The sequence below is a fragment of the Juglans microcarpa x Juglans regia genome, chromosome 5D (assembly GCF_004785595.1).
Source record: "Juglans microcarpa x Juglans regia isolate MS1-56 chromosome 5D, Jm3101_v1.0, whole genome shotgun sequence".
Classification (NCBI taxonomy): domain Eukaryota; kingdom Viridiplantae; phylum Streptophyta; class Magnoliopsida; order Fagales; family Juglandaceae; genus Juglans; species Juglans microcarpa x Juglans regia.
Genome location: NC_054602.1, coordinates 360,805 through 382,207, shown reverse-complemented (window position 1 = coordinate 382,207; position 21,403 = coordinate 360,805). Strand labels below are relative to the sequence as shown.

The following is a 21,403-nucleotide window of genomic DNA, read 5'->3' as shown; positions in this document are numbered from 1 at the left end:
AATTAGAGTAAGCATTTAATCTCGTCTACTCAAAAATGTTCACGTAAACGGCAGACTCATAAAAAAGAAAGTCTGAATATTCCATGGGTATTGGCAAGTTTTTATCTGGTTTCTCCTCTCCTTCCCATAGCTATGTTCTTGCCTCTTCTTCATGCTACTCCTTCTATGCTTCTTTTCTCTCTTTAAAATCTCTTCAAATATTGGGTTATCTGCATCAGTTTTGGTACCAGAAGCAGGTTTTGATCCTGGGACGTGGGTTATGGGCCCACTTGCTTCCACTGAAAACTGAAAGGGAATTGAGATTGATGCTTTCTTCAGCCCAATTTGCTAATATGTATGAGTCCTTGTAAGGTCTTCTGTGGTTATAAACCTGGGAAGCCTTTAGATGACCTCCCCATGTCTCCACATGCTAAGGTTTCTAAGCCAACTGAAGCATTTGAAAGATGAGTTCGTGAGTTGGATAGTGAGATTAACAAATTCATACAAGTAATGCCCAATACAAACTTCAGATCGCATCACAATGCACTTAACATAGGAGATTATGACTATGTTGTAATTAAACCTGAGAGCTGCCCACATGGATCCATTGAAAATCGCAAGCTCGTGGTGTTGGGCCATTCAAAGTATCGCAAAGGGTTGAACCCAATGCATATGCCATCAACATTCTTCCCGACTATGGCATTAGCTCCACTTGTAATATAAAGGATCTAGTTGCCTAAACATCAACCTTTCCACTCCACCCATTGTGATCATTCACTTACCTATCTCTTACACTCCCTCTACTATTTAAATGACATTTATTGCATAAAATCCCTTTTGATTTTCAGTTCCCGAAAGACCTTTCAATTTCCACTTCCCGAAAGACCCTTTAGGTTTCACTTCAATCATAGTTACTCCATAGGAATAAGGACTCCTGTAAATACAAGGACTTCTTTCCTGCACATAATGTGGGCGTGCAACTAGTTTAAGCTAATAGAATAAATGTCATACATTTGTATCTCATTGATTAACCAGCAGATAATACCAGTGAAAGCAAACACGTGTGCAATAATGTTTTTTGGGATATATTCTGAGTATAGGAACGCACTTGAAGATTGCGGAGACGTAGAGAGAGGTTAAGCAAATTTGGTTCCACTGCTGCATCATTTGGGAATGACTCAAGTATCTACAAAAAGTCAAAAGAGGTGCAACACAAATGAATTAGGATTGCAGTGGACAATAAAATAGTGCATTACATATATTGTTCCACAACACACGTGAGTACGAACACACAAACAGGCCCAAACAATGGAGCTCACCGTTAGTAAGCATGACACTGCAGTTAATTGCACAGATTCATCTAAATCGTCCAGTAAAGCTAATATCACACCCAACACCTGTGTTGTGTACTGCAGAATATGAATAGATGGAATCTGCAATCCAGAATTTGCATATGTCACTGTCAGGAAGAAAGCGAATCATAAACACAAACATCAATGCATGTTCAGTTTTATGGTATGTATCAAGTATTAAATACAGAATATATCTCAATACTAGATCAAAGATGAAAGTTTTCTTTAGAACTTGCAGAACCAGATCAAACATAAAATTTTCTTGAGCTTCGTTACAAGGGATTCGCTCAAAGCAAAGAAGCTACGGATGACCCTTAGCAGAAGAAGAAGAGCTAAAGCTAACACGGGCGGAAGCCCCCATTCCTCTTGACATAAAGGAGTTTACATCAATAAAAGTCATCCACATAGGGAACGGTCGATGGGAGGGTTCAGGGATCTTTTCTTTCATACATTGTTACTTTGGGCTTCAGCTATTGTATTGAATGGGATTAGTTTTAATGACTTTTATGCTGCTTTTCACAGAGCTTAGCTTGTAATTAGGTTCATCTCTTGTATACTTCATGTGTACCTGGGCCATGCCTAATTATGTGGATTACTAAACTCTTCTTATTTATCTAAAAAAGGTTATCCACATAGATCCATTTTTTTCTAAAACAGTAATTTGGCTAAAAAAGAGCCTTAAAAGGCATGTAAATGTACATGGATGCCCTCATTTCTATGCAACTGCAAGTTGGATGTGAGCACCATAAATACATACAGCTCCAGTATTTGGTGAAAAATAATAATTTACTTTCGATGATTGATAAAATCAGAATAGAAGATGATGATGTAGCTAAGTTTTGAATTTTCAATAATTAAAATAATTAAAAATATTACATAAGAAAAATGAAGTACACAAATAGATCAAAACTATCACCTATAACAGAAATTAAGGTTTCAGTACAATTTTAAAGTTGACACAAGATATAAAACCTGTACTAGTCCTCTCAAACACAGACGTCTAACGTTTGGAGACTCATCTGATACATGTCGACACAACACCTCCACCATCTCCTCCAATAGGGAACCAAACCCACCGCTGCATTATTCAGAATATTAAATTTAAAAACTTAAAATCATATATAGGCCAGGATCATTAGCCACCATACCAAAAATAAAGGTAAAGAGGTAATGAACTAAGATATGCAAGTGATGGATAAAATTGAACAGAAGAGGTAATATGGATTACCAAAAATCACAGCCAATTAAACTAGACGACTTAACAAATGCTGAGCTGGCTTAAACCATTAGCATGACCCCACCTAATATGAAAAGAATCCAAAAAGTACACAGAAAAGGCAGTCCAGATAAACAAGCAAAATTGGCAAAAATGCTGTAAGAGAAATCCCATCACAACAAGAATCGCCCACCCACAGCCATATGCACTTGTTCAAAAATTACATGAGGCGTGATTCTACCATTTTATTCACCTCAAGAAGAAGAAGAAGAAGAAGAAGAAATGCAGCAGTAATTGCAAAATGGATAGCATCAACCACAATAGCAATGACTACATACTTTACAATATTAAATAACTCACAGCAAAATACACCCATTGCAAAAGGTAAAGCACTAATTTGTATGTAAACATTCAATGCATACCTATAGAAACAATCGCAACACATGGAAACAATTAAAATAATAGCAGTGACAAAATTCTGTAAAATATTAAATAGTTCACAACAAAATCCACCCACTGAAAAAAGGGCAGCACAAGTGTACATGTAGACCATTCAATACATACCTATAACGAACAAATTCTGACAATGCGGCAGCTGCAGCCTCCCTTTGGTATCTTTGCCGTCGATTCAGGGATTTACTCAAAATTATACAAATACTTTCAACCTGAGAAATTAACCACAAAATATCAAACATCAGTAACAATTTTGATGACTGCAAACTTAGTAAAACGTAATTGGTATGAACTACAGCTGAATTTAGGTTGACGTTATTAGAATATATTTTGGTTGGGTTTTCAAATGTAAAAAGATCTATGAGCTACACCATAGGAACCCAATCATTTTAAATTGGTATACTGTACCCATTGACTTTGGGTTCTACTCCATTGACTTCAAAAGAGGAATACCTCTCATAAAGATATATGAAACTCAGTAAAGGAATATTATTTTCTTTTCCATCAGTAAGCAAGCTTATTGATAGAAATACGCATAGCCAAGTATATGGAAGTCAGTAAAGGACTATAAGGGCTTTAATAACAAACTCTGATGACTTATCAAAAACATCTTTTATACTGCCTGTATACATGGGGTACGCCAATTTACTTAATTCAATAAAATTTTATTCTTACATACAAAAAAAAAAAAAAAAAAAAAAAACTATGGTGGCTTCAATACTAGAACTGCAATAACTTTCATTAGGAAGGTAAATTCAAGCACAAAAATCATGAATCGTATATTCTTAGAAATGTGAAGAAGTTAGGATGCTTGGGGAATTAGATGAGATGAGAATTTTGTGAATAGTAGTAAGATGGTTTGTGAATAGTAGTGAGATAGTTTGAGTTAAGTAATTTTTGGGTTTTGGGAAAGGAGAGAGAAAAAGTTGAATACAAAATATTATAAAGTTAAAATATTGTTAGAACATAATTTTTTTAATATTATTTTTGTTTTAGGATTTGAAAAAATTGAATTGTTTTTTGTTTTTTCTTTGAAAGTTTGGGAAAGTTGTAATGATTAGTTTGGAAGTGCTTATGTTTGAGTGATGTTTGAGAAGGAAATGAGATGGAATAGGATGAGATGGGATGAGAATTATTTCCAAACATCCCTTAATCTATAGCATCTTTCTCTCGCAAACCCTTCATTTCATATTTTAGTTCCTGACTCTCCATGGCCCCAGAGAAAATTAAAAAAAGAAACTCGATAAAATGTAAAGGAAAAAGAACACATAAAGTCATATATCCTATTATTTTGTATTTTCTTATAAAGCTGCTAGTGAGGTGATTGATCAACTACTTTTTGGCTGCCAAGATTTCACATGAACTTAAACCATAAGTATGAATTGCTTCTTTGCCTATATCCAGTGACCATGTTCCCATGCTTAATTTAGTTCTGTATAATTTTCCTAATGTCCTACTAAAATAAAATGTACACAAAATATCATGTAGTATCCTTAAAAAGAGCATCCAAAGTGAATTCTTTTACCTCTTTCGGTCTCTTAATAGAAATGCAGCTGGCTATGTCTCCAATAAGATTGATCCACCTCTCATTTTCATTTTGCTCTCCATCTCTGGCCAAAATCTATGATGGAAAAAGAATTGATCACCTTTCCTTCCCTTAATAATACAAACCCCAGTACTTGAAGTCTCCATTAATTGAATTAAATTATTATGCACATATGGTGGTTTACCTTTCCCATTTCAAGGTCTCCCACACATTCACAGAATGCCTGAAATGCAGGTAGAAGAGCCCTGCAAAAGTAGAAAAAGGAGGCATTAAAAAGAGTACCGAACTTAAACAATAAAAGGAGTGCATAAAGATGGGTTTACCAGGAACAAGGATCAGTATATGTGAGTTCCTTACCGTAGTGGTCCATGCTGACCGGTCTGAACTAGACCATGACAGCTGCCCAACTGGAGAATCAGTTCTACAAGAACAGAAGCATACTTTTGTTCAACAGCTTTCTTTCCGACTTTACCACCACCTCTGCCACAACATCAAACATTGCAAAATTTTCCAACCGTATAATAGTGCAGAAACTGAAAAATGGAGCAGCTAATAGACCTGAAAAAAGCTGTAAGAGCAAAAATAGCAGCTTGCAGAATGTCTTCCTCTATCTGACCATCGACAAGATGGCTAGAGTTCTCTCCTTTCCTTGAATCGCCTCTAAGAATTGGAGTTTGGCTAAGGGAAAATATCACATGCTCCAGGAACAAAGATGAAAGCACTGTATGTTGGGAGAATGCCTATAAAAATTTTAAAAATATATGTATAAATAATCTAACCGTTGATAAGAGTATAAATTATTGAAATGGGTCATCTAATTGGGAAGAAAAGAGATGATAATAAAGAAAACCAAACAGGACATATACAACCACAAAATGTACATGGATGACACGATCACATGAACAAGAGAGCATTCATGAAACATGGGAAACACTTTTCAGCACAGGTTGCAACACAATAAAATAGAAATTCATCCACATAAAAAAAAAACAGTATAATTATTTCACGGGCTTTTTGGGTCATTAGGGGCTCTTTGGGTCAGTTTGGGCAAGGTGTTTTCTTGTATACATTTTGTGTACTTGGTTTCTCCTTTGACATATAATATTTTTTTACTTATAAAAAAAAAACAGTATAATTCTTCTGACCCCAGGGGTCATATTTCGAAGGCATGGTGAATTCCCTCTTACCAAATTATTTTGCCAAGAAAAGGCCAGCATAAGATTTAACATCAGAAGTTAGCTGCGGGAACAGCTTTTATTCATTCCTCCTTCAAATTTTTTAATCTCCCAGATCTCATTAGCCTGATATATATTTTCTTCTTAATGTCTGCCACTATCATTGAACAGCCTCAATACTGTAATAATAAAAAAATCCAAAAAAAAAACTCAATAACCTTAAGTATGGTCTGAGACCTGATCTTTCAAAACACAAGTTACAACAAAATCCAATGTCTCATATGAAAAGATAGGAAAATTGATACTGATATGACACACTGGATACCTCTTTCTGAAGATAAAAACCACTTGGACCCAGAGTGATTAAAGGAGAAACTTGTTTAAGGAGTTCCATTCACTGGTTCAAGACCAAACTCCTCTTTTTCAGGAAGATCAAAATTTATTGTTTTCTAAAAGCACAAATAAGACCAAAGAGGTACTTCCGCTTTAAGATAAGATGTCACATTTTTTTATGCTGATACACTGATATCACATAAAACATGGTAAAAAACTATTTAAGATAAACAATCACTTACAATAACAATATTCTCACTGTATATAAAATAGCACTCACATAAAATGCATCCTGCATTGACCAGCCACCACGAATTCTAGATATATCCTTCGTGACTATATCCCTCCCAGCGGTAGCCAATACTTCATTGAAAACCACTTTTGAACTAGTGTTCTCAGCTAGAGAAGAAATCTTTTGGAAGTGAAGGATTTTAAGGAGAGACAGGAACCACAAAAAAGTAAATGCAACTGAATTGTTGATACAGACAAGCCAGACAGTTGGAAAAACTAGTAAGCAAAAAAGAGCCACCAACTTTAACATCAAATGTTAATATATTTAAATGAAAAAAAGGATACAGCACCAAGTGTTTCCAGTCGTAAATGCTTGTCAGTTACATGAACTGTAGCAGAGAGCAAAGATTGGGTGGTCCTATCGACGTAGAAAATTATCAGTAACACCAAAAGTACAGCAATCTATCTTTATAAGAAGCAATACACACAATTTCATTGGTCTTAAATTTTTCACTTTTATAGCAGTTTATCAGTAGGAGAACCTTGAAACATCACTTTCATTCAGCTCATTCCTCCTCTTTATGACAAATTCAATGACAGCTTGTATAACCCCTTCAGCTGACTGCTTGATCTTATCACATATAGCTACTGCACAACCATGCAGAGTAGCAACAAGCTGCAAGAAGCCTCGATAGTAAGAAGAAGCTGTTGCAATCTTTATTCTGAATTTTTAATTGAATTAAAAAAAAAAAAACAAACACTTACCTCATCCTTTGTCAACAAAATACATACGGAAGAGACAATTCTGTTGAAAACTTCTGATGGATCAATAGATGCATCCTGATTACATATATAAAAACAAACATAACGTTTTAGTTTCAGAAAGGAAATGGATAAATAAAGAAAGAGAATGCAAAGAATTGGCGATAAACTTACACTCCTCAGGATGGCGATAACATCCTCAAGGGAGGACAAAGCACCATAGGATACTTCTATATCCGCACCAAAATTAGAAGCTGCAGGCCTCGGAAGCGAAAGAGAGATGCTGAAGAGCTGATCAAGGATCTAACCAAACAAGAACTGAGATCTTTCACCAACTTAAAGAGAAAATCGGAAAGGATATTGCATGTCCTATACTCTTTGAACTCTCAATGACAGCTAGTAATGCAGTACAGAGAATAAACTTATTTGACACCATTAAAGCTTCCAGCCAACCACTTACCTCTGCAGAAACTTTTCTAACTTCAGAATTAGTGTCAGCACAACGTGGAAGATACATGACGACCCTATCTCCCAAGCACAATGCTTCACGACTTGGTAAGACAAATGCCGCTGGAAGGTGAACCAAACAATAGTATAAGATAGTGAAAGAAACAAATAATTGAGGGGTGAACCAAACAATAGTATAAGATAGTGAAAGAAACAAATAATTGAGGAGTTTGTCGGGAAACATTTTACATGGTAAGTTGGAAATATTCCCATGTACAGCACGGTCAACTTGCTTGCTATGTGTGCAACTTCCATGGCAACCCAGAGTACAGTATCCACCTATGCAAACCATCCTAAACTTGAGAAGCATCTCAAACACTGCACGACAACCTCTTTTCCTTTGATACTCAACAGGTGAGGCAACATATTGATCAATTTGTCTCAACATATGCAGTAGCTGCTCAGCCCGACTTCTCCCATCCTCTCCACTAAGTGTCATGATTGTGATGATTAGAAGAGGTATTTATAAAGTCTCAAAGGAAAATCTAGTAGCATAGGCATTCAGTCAGAGTTATAAATGCAGATCTTTTTTTGTTAATTCTATATGTGCAGATCTAAGCAAATGGATCAAATAATAAGACCTAATTTCATTCAATCTTTCAGTAAAACTTAGACCATCAAAAAAGCTACTAAGTGTGGGAAATTGTGCCCAAAAAGCAGGGGTGGGGAGAGAGAGAGAGAGAGAGAGACTTCTTAACATAAAAAAACAGCCATTGTCCTCAAACTCAACATTATTATACAAGAGGTCTCACACCACACAAGCGGCATAGTAAACTTTTTTTTTTATAAGTAAAAATAATATATATTTATATCAATAGGAGTAACCAAGTACACTGGGCGTATACAAGAAAAACACCTAGTCCATACAAGAAAGCCCATAATGACCCAAAAGCCCATAAAAACCTACCCAAAATACACCAAACCCGAATTGGAAAACTATCATTACACCTCCCTAACCCCATCCCCTAGATTCCTTAAAACTAATCCTCAACCCGAACATCACAAAGCCCTCCCTTTACCCTTCCCTCGACTTGAGTTACCTCCCTTAGCATCGTAGTTAATTGTCCATTAAAGATTCTTCAACTCCCTGCTTTTCTTAAACTTAGATTTGGTTTCAAGCGCGTGGCTCGCCTCGATTGCAGTGAGTAGTGTTTTAAATTGGTCTTCATATTCTCTCTATTCTCCATATGAAAGTCCCAGGGTTTGTAGAAACCTGTTATCTTTATTCAGAATCCAATCCGATATTGAACCCGCTATATCGTTGATCGGAGGAAGAAAAACTAAGGGAACAACATTATCCCCAGCCACAATACCCGACTGCACTCCCGACTCTAAACCTTCCCCCACATGAGGCACCAACAACAATTCTAAACTTTCCCCCACACGAGGCACCAATGACAAATCCTTCCCGCCAAATGGTTGCTCAACATCTATATGGTTGTTGTCCCCTCCATTTGTTACCATTGCAGATTCCTCCCCTCCATCAACATTGTGTGTATTATCTTCACCCCTCGACGATCCTTGCCGTGCTGCTTCCTCAAGAGAGGAAGCACTACCTTCTGTTGCCCCGTTTGCATCCTCTAAAAGAGGCTCGACTGTATCTTCCAAAACACTCGAGACCTTGGAGGGACCCCCGTCTTCAACTACAAATGAACTTTGGACAAAAGGAACAACTTCATCTGCAACTAGTGCCTAAGACCCTATAGCTCCCTCAGAAGGCATAGTGGCACTGGCATGAACAAAGATGCCAGCGTCCAATGACCCTATCGCTGACACACCCTTTGCCTACACACTTTCCAACACACTTGGTAGCACACTTGTACCCACAACTACGTCCAACCCCTTATCCACTTTAATCATTAGATCTCTTACATAATCCTAATTCCCTTCAATTGGGATTTGACATCCTACAAGACTCCCTCCAACTCTCTCAATGTCACCTGAGGTCTTTTGTCTCCTACAAGTGCAATGCCCTTTCTTTCTACCGCTGAGCTGATCTTGGCCTGACTACCCGCCAATGACCTCAACACCGCTGCGTACGAAGCACCTTTGATTGAAGAAGGCCTTCCCACTATTTTTCCATCAACAAACTCCCCGCTTCTAAAAGTGGCTTTGGATTCATTGACACTTAAAATGAACTGCAGAAAGTCTTTCCATCCAATGTCATTTGCGCCCTCCGGAATCACCAATAAACCTTTCCTCCTTCCATTTCGGAATTCAGAGAACTGCAGAAAACTGCCCCTTGCATTAACATGATGTTGAATGCTAAAAACTCCATTACCCATCCTTAGCTCTCTAAAGAAACCTTCATGGCAGTTAAGTTCTAAACAATCCTCAATCCCCTTAGCCACCCACGAAGCTGTCGTCCCCCTTAGAAACATGAACTTAGCTATCCTTTTGCTACGTTCAGAAATACGAAAGATATTTTCTCCCTCTGTCGTAAAAAATGCTAAAAACTCCATTACCCATCCTTAGCTCTCTAAAGAAACCTTCATGGCAGTTAAGTTCTAAACAATCCTCAATCCCCTTAGCCACCCACAAAGCTGTCATCCCCCTTAGAAACATGAACTTAGCTATCCTTTTGCTACTTTTAGAAATACAAAAGATATTTTCTCCCTCTTTCGTAAAAATGAAAGTTTTTTATTCAACTTTCAACCACCTCTCTCCTTCCAACTGGGACAAAACCGCATAGTACTTCGTCGTCATTGTCAAAACCCACTGCAAATATGTTTCCACTGTTCCTGTTTCATCCTCTTAAAATAAAAATAAAAAAAAATAAAAAGAGAGAGAGAGAGAGAGAGAGAGAGAGATCTGAAGGAGGCCTGAGTTAACCGACGTCGGAGACCCCACAACGGAGTCATCTGGGTCAGTCGATCAGATCTGTGATAGAATCAAAGTGCACGGCGGCCGACACCGTCAAAGAAGAACACAGAAAGAGTTCATCGGCGAGGAACCGACGCCGACAGCCCTCAGCGAGGACCCCGGGGCCCGTCGGCCTCATCTGTGACTGTGGTATCCCTCTCCGATCTATGGTGGGTAGGGGTGGCGGCGGGAAGTAGGGTTAGGGTTTCTCTCAACTCACTATTCACACACGGGTTAAGGCTTCGTACGGAGAGGAAAAATTAATCATTGTTCACACACGAGGTGGCATAGTAAACTATAGCTCCATGTTCAAGAAATACAATCTTCAACGATTGTATATATTTCCAATTATTTTTCAATCTAGTAACGAATATAAAATTGGGGCAATGGAAGCAAAATATCATCTCCGTTCAGATATTAGACAAAAGTCTTTTTTTATGACAGGGAAACCACCCCATAGCAAAGCCCTTGGGACTCACCAATGGAAGTTAAACCCCCGGGAAGAATAGCACAACAACCCAACGCCATGGCCTCCCACTTAAATCGCAGTTTGATCCCGGGGGAATCGAACCTGTGACGTGGGGCTCATGCACACAAGTTCACTCTTACCACTTGGGCTACCCACAAGTGGGTAGATATTAGACAAAAGTAATGGCAGAAAATAAAAAATCAACACTTAGGGTGTATGTGGATGTTGAAGTGAGTTGAGTTGAGTTGAGTTGTGATGATAAAATATTGTTAGAATATTATTTTTTAATATTATTATTATTTTGAAATTTAAAAAAATTGAATTGTTTATTATATTTTATATTGGAATTTAAAAAATTGTAATGATGAGTTGAGATGAATTGAAGTGAGTTTGGTAACCAAACACACCCTTAATGTAAAAGAGTTCGACCTGAACTTCTAAAGACAATTAACTCTACTGTTCCAGAAGAATAAGCAATTCAGGAAAAGCATCGACCTGTCAAATATAGACTACCTTGTGAGAAGAATTGCACACAAGAGAGTGATGAGGTTGTCAATAAGGGGATTGACAACATCTACCGGATCATTTGGTAGAGCAAAGAACCCTAGGGTGGCCTGTAGAACTCATCAAAGATTCATGACTGATAAGAAATTTCCAAAGGAAAGAATTATCACTGATAATGGATTATACTCATTCGGATGTTTTCCTCACCTTCATCACATGGTTTCGTGTTTCAACCGTTAGTTTTGGCTCCACAGAAACCAAGGTAGTGCAGGCACTTAAAGCAAGGGCCTGCAGAATCACCAATAAAGAGAAAAAGTCAAAGAGCTTCCAACAAAATGCACACAAGCAATACCTTTAGACCACAACGTTATAAGTTGATCCACTAATATACCTGAGTGCGAAGAAGTTCAAGACTGGAATCAAAAAATCCTTCATTGTCATCTCGGGCCTCTCGGCCCATTAAGGTCAATATATAGTCAAGCATTTGGTCCCTTCGTTTTAATGGAAATGATGCACCATTCTCTGCAGCATTAATGACAGCACGACCTGCATTATCAACATTACAGTAATGCTATCATCTTCACAAGATTGATAATCAGCAAAAAGAATATGATCATCTTTTCAATGGTTTAAACTACTTCCTATAAAAATGTGAATATGATATACTATAAATGCCAAGCGATAAGCATTTTGATTAGCAGCTCATATAAAAGGACATTTTTTTAAAAGACAATGTAGTATTGATTGAAAAGCACCCAAAGGCAATCTTTTGATTTTTTTTTTTTTTTTTTTTTTTTTTTGTTCTTGAGAATTCTAGGCCTTCTTCACTTTTACAGAGGCTTGAATCAGCTCTGAATCCCATGCTTGAATTCTTTCAAATGCCTATGGTCATATGGACACCTTATGAAGGTCAAAATGACAGCATGTAGTCCTCGATACCCATGATGCGCATTATCTCCATTGTTGAGTGCTACTAAATATTAATCAGAAAATTTCAGCACGAGATAATTATCTTAACACAAAAGCAGCCAAACCTCTTCAATGAAATTATTTTCCACTGTGTCCCCCAAAGATTAATCCCTCTCTGCTTTATTGCAGTTTTCATCATGATTTTATGTCTAAAATCGGTATGACCAAACATGACATACATCTTGCTCTCCCTCCCCCACTACATGTGGATGCATGCACATGCTCTGATATATACGCACACCACAGATAAACAACCATGCATAGCAATATATTGGCATATATCTTCCACATGATTATTATGGAACTTGATTGCTGATAATAAATTGGACAACTTTTCGACATTATATTCGATTTCAACCTTTTTTTCTTAGGGACATTAGTATTTTCCAATTTTTTCTTTAAATAGTAATATTATCTTATGATTTCTGACAGCTAATATATAGCTTTAAAACAAGAAAAATGATAACTGTACTTGAGAAAAACTTACAAAAAAGAAAATTACTTCTTCACGTGTCAGCTATTGATATATTAAAAATTATAAAATTTGAATTTCAAAAGGAAACTAACAAAATGAGACTTTGTAAGTTTTTTATAAGTAAAATTGTAAGTACATATAGCACTACTCTTAAAACAAATCAATTTATTCCATTTGTCAAGTTTTAAATAGACAATAGCAAAACTTTTTAAACAATATCCTAATTGAACAACCCTATAATGGCATGGGGCTAAACATCGAGTGAACAGCTCACTGAGAGCACCTTGAGAAACAGCATGGTTTTACAAAAAGTTTCCCACCCTCTCATCCACCACCCCATGTCCACCGCCCCAACCCCACCCGCAGGGAGAAGAGGGTTGACTTACCCCCCCCCCCCCCCCCTCTCCCCCAAAAAAAAAAAAAAACCAACGTCATCCGCAAAGGATAACACCCCCATGTGGAAACCCCATCCTCCACCCATGCGGGGACAGAGTGCAGGAAGGGGCAACCCCACCCCATAGGGTGCAGGTAGCACCCCTACCTCTCATGCAATCTCCAAAGGTTATTTGGAACAAGTCCATCACCACAAGCCAAGAACACACAAACAAATCAAAACTCCATCTGGAAAAAAAATTGTAGTTACAGAAATCTCCAAAGACAGCTGAAAAGCATTCACAAATGTTCTCTGATCAAATATCCAAAGAAAAAAAGTAGAAAAAACCTACATCTATGATCACCCAAGATTATTGATGCCATACATGTTTGGAAAGATGAGAAAGATAAAGGTAATTTCAGGGTCCCGCAGAGGATATTAAGACACCAAATTTAACTTAAAACAGACCTAGTAAATCAATGGCAGTTATAACAGCCTGCTTTGCTGTAGGGTGGCGCACATGAAGAAGCCGTGAAAGCATATTAGTCCCCTGCAAGGAGAATAAACTAGTCAGAAATAACAGTTGTCGACTGCATTAATTGACGTGTGTACTCAGATCTCCCTGGAAAAGCAATAAGAGAAAAAAGCAAAAAACCATACAACAAGTGCATCTATTCTGGCTTCGATAACTGTAGATGGAGCATATTTTGCGGCATATCCATACATTAATGCCAAAGCAGCATGAATATCATCAGACTCTTCTGTTCTGAGACTTTCGGAGAAAAAAGATAGGAATCTGCAATAGATGAAGTATTGACTTATTAAAAAAAAGGAAAAAAATACAATGACCAAATCACTTATAAGAAGAAAAAAGAATGATAATCTGACCTAGAAGGTATTGTATCACCAAAAATAATTACAGCTCAAGTACAATCAGAAAAGATGTGACATCTTTCTTTTTTTTTTTTTTTTGTCTAGATGCTTTTAAAGAATCAATTATGCAAATTGAAGCTCTCATCCTGCATTAAAAAGGTATGGACAAATATGCATAATGCAATTTCCATGCCCCAGATCTCGACTAAGAAAAAAAAATTGCTTTTAACTGTTGGAATCTACCAAACATGACACTAAAACACAATTCCAAGGTGCCTAAACGCCTTTTCTGCAAATTTTTGTATTAATGAATTTGTCCAGTGGTATTAAGTTTATTTGTTCAATCTCAGCAAAATAAGGGAAAAGCTAAAATGTATACTGCGTGTCATGCTATCAAGAAAGCAAAAACAAAGGAAAAAAATTTCGATGAAAGAAAGATTATCTCCGCTCCTTGGAACTAATAATGGCCGTGACAGGGGAGAGCTTGGTAGAGCAAAGAAGATTAGGTTCCTCTCAGAGCAAACAAGAACTACAGAAGACAAAAAAATTTAACCTTGAAAAATGAAATAAAAAATTAAGTCTTGATTGTTAGATGCTTATCAATTCCTTTGTAAACCTTTCTGCATGATACTCTGGTAAATGATGTTCTCTCACTGTCATTAAGATGTTAGACGTCCTAGGTCGATAATTTTTTACAAGTATTAAAATCTTATTATACCTAATAAAAGAAACTCATTAAAAAATGCAGAGGGACGCAACCCTAGCATACAATAAGTGTACAAGAGAAACCCTATACAGAAGAAAAAGAACATTCCGTCGGAGCTGGGCTATTTGCTTTGTGTGTATAATATGCACGTGTAAGTATAAAAACCCAAAAAAGAATGGGAGAATACTTTCCATCTTACAAAAATTCCTAGAATGTATTTAGGTGTTTTATTTTGTATACTTCCTGTGTACATGGGCTTCACTTGTACATTCGTTTCTAATAAAATTTATAAAAAAAAATAATATTAAAATAATAATAAACCTTTTTTGTATAAGTAGAGCAACCTTTTTCAATGCACAGAGGGACACAACCCAAATACCAGGAATAGGAATAAACCTTTGAAAGATACTTTGCCCAACATTATCCAGAATGTATTTCAGTTTGTCCAATACAGTATCCAAGTGGGATGCCGCAACCTGTGGTCAAAAGCGATAAGACATTAATACATTGCAAAATGGAAATAGTAGACAACATACACTGAACTCTAAGATACCAGTCCAATGGCTTTTGCCAAACCAAGCCTGTTTGTTGGAATTGCAATGTTAGCATGTTTATACATCCAATCTATCTGATGATGAACATAAGTCCTGTCATTGACCTTTTGAAGAAGCACGCCCAAGCAACTGAAAAGCAAAACGAAAAACAAAAATATTATATGCACCTCCAAAAGTTTAAGCTTTTGTACCCTCACTGGGGTGGGCGATGGTTATAAGGGGTTTCATGGAGTGCCGGCAAATCTAGAACCAAAGATTTATGCTCACTAAAACACCTTACACATCATGCAATCAACAAAAATTCATTACTTCAACGTTTAAAAAAAGAAAAAGAGAAAAAACCATGTAAGTGCCAGTGCCAGTGCAAAAGAATGCAATTGTTTGCTTGTGTAATATAGGTTTACATGGACTAAAAATATAGTTTAGTCCGTACAACTTCTCCTTTCCCATGCTCGTTAGTAACCTCACCTCCGGGGCCTCTCACCGTTTCTTGTCGGGAACTTTTCTTTTTTTACCTTTGGTTACTAGTCTTTCTTTTAGTGTTAATGCGGGGATAGGCAATTTACAGTGGAAGCAAAAACCTTTGTGCTTTCGGAAGTGGGTGGCAATAGCATTTGTATCACCAGAGAAGTAGTAGAATGGTTACGTTTATTATCATAAGCAGGACATTGGCTTCATGGGTGGTACAGATGGTAGAGGAAGGTCTAGACTCACAATGACAAGAAGGTTTTTTCCGAAAATGAGAGTGGGTGATGGAGTTCTCACCATTCAACATCACGTTAACTCTAGGGGATGTTTCTTGCATTTGGTAGAGCTCGAGAATGACAAGAAGAGGGGCTCTGTGATTGTCCCTGAGGGTTCGAAGGGCAGTGGCTAGGAAGATTTTGCCTACCAACTTAAGAAGGTGATAAGTAACACAGTTAGGTTGCGAACAAAGGGTGGCTTTCGAAGGGGAGGGGAGACTAGTAGTGAGATTGAGGCAAGGAGGTTTCTCTCCTCAAATGGCGCCACCAATGCTTTAGTCCTGAGGTTACCGGAGAGTACTCAGACAGGTAGCAGCTCTACTATGGTGGCTGACAGGAGTTGGTCTAAGGGTAAAGGGATTGGCAGTGTAGGAGATCACGATCACGGCTGTAGGCCTATCCCACCTGCAGCTACCCATCTCTTTCCAAAAACTGACATAAGAGGTGAGGGGTCCTTAGTCGATAGTAGAAAGATGGGGGAAGTAGAGGGATCCTGTGAGCAGTTAGAGCACAATTGTCAAGGATATCAGAGGAAATAAACGTGTTAAAGAGGAAAATGGACTTGGGCTTAAGTTTGGTTATGGGTTAGGGCAGTGGGCTCATGAAGTATGGAGAGCCTACAATGCATTATGATAAGGCTGGGTTGGGCTCAAGCAGAAGGGGGCCCATGAAGGTTGGAGAGACGCCAATTAGGCCCATCTCTGAGTGGCAGGCTAAGGAAGCATCTAGGGCCCGAGTTTCCATATCGGGCCCGAGAATCCCAAATCCTCCGGCGATTGCGCCGGCCGCCATGCTAACGACACAGAAAGAACCGCCGAAGACCCTACAGGCCCAAGTAGGATCCAAAATAAGGCCACGACAAGGAAGAATAGAAGCATGGAGGCGACGACGATTGTTGATTTAGTTCAGAATGAAGTTGTCGCTTGTTCTCAGGCCACCAGGAGCTTGTCGTCAACACAGATAGAGTCGCTGACCACTGTCATCCCTACGGTACACAACTTGGAACAGCTCTAGCCTCGAAGGGGATGAACAACCGCGATGAGGTGGTGGCCGCAAGATTCAAAGTTTCTGATGGTCCATATCCTCCACAACCTCCAGAGGCTCTTTCCAGGGCTCAGTGCACTCTCCAAATGACCCAGGAAGACTATGTCAAGGGGTCAGTTATGGTGGTTGCTGCTGAGTCCCCCTCCAGGGCTTCGTGCACGTTGGAAGAAGAGGATGAGACTACTCCCGAAGATGAGGCACTCTCGGATGACAGGTCATCAATTGGGTTTATTTTACAACTAGTTTGCAAGGAGTCTGGAGGCATCTCTACCTTTAATGATCTGGGGGGTTCCGGGGATGAACCCAGTCCTATTTGTTCTCTGCCTCCAGCGCCTATATGGATTAGTTCACAGTCAGATTGGGTCCTAAAGAAGTAGATGAAATTCGCCATTGCATAGGGATCTCTTGCGAGGGTTCTGAGGATCAGTTTAAAGCACTCCTTACAGCCATCGAAGCAAGACAGCCCCTCATAGACATAACTGCCTCTAAAAATGAAAGGGAGATCAAGAGGCTTTCTTGTTCTATAAATTATGATGCAAGGGAAGGAAGTGCCAATAGGGGAAGGTGCAATGACAGGGCAAACCTCGACATCCCATGAAGCCCAAGATCCTTCCATGGAATGTCTTGGGACTGAATGACCCAAGCAAACGCCTTAGAGTGAAGAACTTAATAAGGGAATGGAAGGCTGGCATTATTTGTTTACAGGAGACTAAGCTGAAGTTTATTGATAGAAGCGTAATAAGTAACTTGTGGAATTGCTCTTATGCTGGTTGGACCAGCCTTGCTTCTAAAGGCGCTTCAAGGGCATCATAGTAATGTGGGACAAGAGAGTAGTAAATTTGGTGGAGGAGAATATCGGAGAATTTTCGGTAGCTTGCACTTTCATGAATGTGGAAGATGGTTTCGTGTGGGGTTTCATAGGAGTATATGGGCCCAATAATGACAGCCATAGAAAGTTTCTTTGGTATGAGATTGCTGGTTTGTGCTGTTTGTGGGATGGCCCATGGTGTATCAGAGGTGATTTCAACATCACTTGGTTTTCGAGTGAAAGGTTGGGGGACTCTAGCTCGGGTTCAGCCATGGCTGACTTCTCAGCTTTATTTTTCGAGTTGGATTTGGTTGATCTACCTTTAGTTGGGGGAGATTATACCTGGCCTAACAGGAGGCTTGGTCTAGGCTGGATAGATTCATTGTCTCTCCCTCTTGGAAGGCCCACTTCCCCAACCTATGCCAAATACGACTCCCTAGGCTTTGTTCTGATCATTTTCCTCTCTTATTGGATTATGGGGGTCTCCACGTTGGATGAAGATATTTTAAATTCGAGAACATGTGGCTGAAGGTAGATGGGTTTACGGACAATATTAGAACATGGTGGTCCTTATATCAATTCTCAGGCACTCCCAGTTTTGTTTTAGCAAGGAAAATTAAGGTTGCGTTTGGATGTTGAACTGAGTTGAGTTGAGATGATAGAATATTATTAGAATATTATTTTTTAATATTATTATTATTTTGAGATTTGAAAAAGTTGAATTGTTTATTATATTTTGTGTTGAAATTTAAAAAAGTTGTAATGATGAGTTGAGATGGGTTTGGGGTCCAAACTAGCCCTAAAGCTTTGAAAAATGATATGAGAAAATGGAACATGGAAGTATTCGGGTGATGAAAAAGAGGTGGATGGGGTCCTCTCGGATGATGACAAGGCAAAGAAAATGGTTGTAGTAGCTAAGCTGGAAAAAATCACACTTATGGAGGAGATTTTCTTGAAGCAAAAATCTCGGGCCCTTTGGTTGAAGGAAGGGAACAAGAGCACTAAGTTTTTCCATAGAGTAGCTAACTCACATCGAAGAAACAACGCCATCGAGGTCCTCCATTTGGAAGGGAGGGTTCTTTCGGATAGAGTCAATATCAAGGATCACATTGTCCACTATTATGATAACCTTCTGAAGGAGCAACATCATTGGAGACCCAAGGTAGATGGGCTGGTTTTTTATTCTATCGATAAATCGAGTGCAGCTTGGTTGGAGAGACAGTTCGAAGAGGAAGAGGTGATTAGTGTGCGAAATGGGATGGACAAAGACAAAGCCTCGGGCCTAGATGGTTTCACAATGGCTTTCTTCCAGACTAGTTGGGACATTGTCAAGGAGGACATCATGAAGGTCTTTCTCGAATTTCACTCTTTTATGAAATTTGAGAAAAACCTTAATGCCACGTTTATCACCCTTATTCCTAAAAGGGCAAGGTCAGTGGAGGTGCAAGATTTCCGTCATATAAGTTTGGTGAATGGGGTTTACAAGATCATCTCTAAAGTTCTAGCCCAGCGGTTGAGCGAAGTCATGGGGAAGATCATCTTGAAGTCCCAACACGCCTTTGCAAAAGGAAGGCATTTAACTAAACTCGGTCCTCATCGCGAATGAATGCTTGGAGAGTAAAATAGAATCAAAGCCGGCATCCCAAGTATCTTATGTAATTGGACATGGAAAAAGCCTTTGACCATATAAATTGGGATTTCTTGGTGTATATACTTGGTAGGTACGGATTTAGGGAAAGGTGGTGTCAATGGATGAAACATTGTATCACAACAATTAGATTCTCTATTTTGGTTAAAGGCACTCCTGAAGGCTTCTTTAATAGCTCTCGGGGCTTGAGACAAAGGGACCCTTTATTCCCCTCTTCTTTTCATTTTAGTAATGGATGTTTTGAGTAGAATGTTGAAAGGGATGGTAGATACGGGCTTCATCTCGGGTTTCTCAGTAGGTGGTTCCTCACAAGGTAGTCTATCAATCTCTCACCTACTTTTCGCCGATGACACGCTGATTTTCTATGAGCCGCACCCCCGATCAGATTTGTTCCTTGAGAGCACTCTTGCTTTGTTTCAAAGCTATCTCCAGTCTTTAGGTGAATCTATCAAAACCTGAAATAGTTCCCAATTGGTTCAATTAATAATTTACGTGACTTGGCTGCCATCATGGGTTGCAAGGTGTCATCCTTGCCCATGAAGTACCTTGGACTTCCTTTGGAGGCCCCTCATAAATCCAAGGCTATGTGGGATGGGATTGTTGAGAAGATCGAATGCAAATTGGCGGATTGGAAGAGAATTTACTTATCTAAAGGTGGCAAAATCACATTAATTAAGATCACATTATCCAATCTCCCATCATACTTTCTATCTTTATTTCATTTGCCTGCAGGAGTGGCAAACAGATTGAAGAAGATTTTTTGTGATTTCTTATGGGGCGGTTTAGAGGACGCGAAAAAATTTCATTTCATTAATTGGAATAAAGTCTGCACACCTTTGTCCTACGATGGTTTGAGGATTAGAAAATTGAGAACTTTCAATAAGGCCCTTTTAGGAAAATGGTTATGGCGGTATCATCGGGAAGGAGATGCTCTTTGGAGGAACATTATCAATATTAAGTATGGGAGCATATGGGGAGGTTGGTGCTCTAACGAAGTAAGAGGGGCTTATGGCGTGGGTGTTTGGAATAATGGTTGGGATGACTTATTAATTACAGACTCAAGGTGGGTAAGGGCACTCAAATCAAATTTTGGCACAACATTTGGTGTGGCGATGCTGCTTTGAAGAACGCTTTCCCCTCTCCTTATAGGATTGCGTTAGATAAGGAGACCTCAATGGATGATAACATGGACACCTCATCTGATTCCACTTTTTGGTCAGTGAGATTTATTAGAGCTATACAGGATTGGGAGATGGGAGACAGTGCTGACTTTTACAGCGTGTTATATGCGCTGAATTTACCTGTAGATGGGGAGGACAGATTGCTTTGGACACCTACAAGGAACAAGAACTTCTCAATCAGATCCTACTACAAGGTATTGTCGACCCATTCCCTGAATGCCTTTCCTTGGAAGTGCATTTGGAGGAGTAATGCTCCCCTAAAGGCTGCTTTCTATTGCTGGCTGGCATCTCATGGGAAAATATTGACTATCGACAAGCTGAGAAAGTGTGACCTCTACATAATAGATTGGCGCTTCATGTGCAAATATGATAGTGAATCAACGGATCACCTCCTTCTTCGTTGTGAAGTAGTCAAGGTTGTATGGGATGAAATATTCACAAGGCTTGGCATTGCATGGGTAATGCCTAGGAGAGTGATAGATTTTTTTTTATAGGTAATCATAGAAGTTTTATTAATAGAAGAAGGCAAAACTCAGGTGCACAGGAAGTATACATGAGAAACACCTAGCTAGGGTTTACAATCAAAAGAAGAAATTCATGTACATTTAGACCGTTACAAGCAATGGTTCCCGCCCATAAA

The 21,403-nt window shown here is 38.7% G+C and overlaps 2 protein-coding genes across 7 annotated transcripts in view; both read right to left on the bottom strand.

Annotated features, from left to right (window-relative positions):
* Positions 1–21,403, bottom strand: part of LOC121265356 (protein SHOOT GRAVITROPISM 6) — a 47,660-nt gene that overhangs the window by 11,716 nt on the left and 14,541 nt on the right. For 3 of the 6 annotated variants that reach the window (XR_005940653.1, XM_041168951.1, XM_041168952.1), the window contains 22 exons: positions 15,339–15,468; positions 15,182–15,261; positions 13,867–14,002; positions 13,675–13,756; positions 11,781–11,935; positions 11,597–11,677; positions 11,399–11,499; positions 7,744–7,982; positions 7,508–7,617; positions 7,222–7,350; positions 7,051–7,125; positions 6,828–6,961; positions 6,631–6,703; positions 6,335–6,466; positions 5,105–5,286; positions 4,904–5,026; positions 4,731–4,791; positions 4,526–4,621; positions 3,112–3,212; positions 2,304–2,409; positions 1,299–1,412; positions 1,088–1,165 (listed from right to left, as the gene is read on the bottom strand). Coding sequence is in view for 3 of the 6 variants with exons in the window: in XM_041168951.1 (XP_041024885.1) it covers positions 1,088–1,165; positions 1,299–1,412; positions 2,304–2,409; positions 3,112–3,212; positions 4,526–4,621; positions 4,731–4,791; positions 4,904–5,026; positions 5,105–5,286; positions 6,335–6,466; positions 6,631–6,703; positions 6,828–6,961; positions 7,051–7,125; positions 7,222–7,350; positions 7,508–7,617; positions 7,744–7,982; positions 11,399–11,499; positions 11,597–11,677; positions 11,781–11,935; positions 13,675–13,756; positions 13,867–14,002; positions 15,182–15,261; positions 15,339–15,468 (2,518 nt within the window). In the remaining 3 variants the exon portion in view is untranslated. Of the gene's footprint in view, positions 1–1,087; positions 1,166–1,298; positions 1,413–2,303; positions 2,440–3,111; positions 3,213–4,525; positions 4,622–4,730; positions 4,792–4,903; positions 5,027–5,104; positions 5,287–6,334; positions 6,467–6,630; positions 6,704–6,827; positions 6,962–7,050; positions 7,126–7,221; positions 7,351–7,507; positions 7,618–7,743; positions 7,983–11,398; positions 11,500–11,596; positions 11,678–11,780; positions 11,936–13,674; positions 13,757–13,866; positions 14,003–15,181; positions 15,262–15,338; positions 15,469–21,403 lie in introns of those variants that run through there. The other 3 variants (XR_005940654.1, XR_005940655.1, XM_041168953.1) reach the window with 3 other exon arrangements.
* Positions 9,456–10,246, bottom strand: LOC121265470. Its single transcript, XM_041169111.1, has 3 exons — positions 10,177–10,246; positions 10,044–10,144; positions 9,456–9,859 (listed from the first exon to the last, which is right to left on the bottom strand). Exons 2-3 carry the CDS (start codon positions 10,117–10,119, stop codon positions 9,462–9,464), a joined length of 474 nt encoding a protein of 157 aa, XP_041025045.1. The 5' UTR covers positions 10,120–10,144; positions 10,177–10,246; the 3' UTR covers positions 9,456–9,461.

Coding starts and splice junctions, on each gene's coding strand:
- LOC121265470 (XM_041169111.1), bottom strand. CDS start 10,119: ATGTTTCTAAGGGGGATGACAGCTTTGTGGGTGGCTAAGGGGATTGAG. Junction 9,860..10,043: donor AGAACTTAACTGCCATGAAG/GTTTCTTTAGAG, acceptor ACTGCCATGAAG/GTTTCTTTAGAGAGCTAAGG.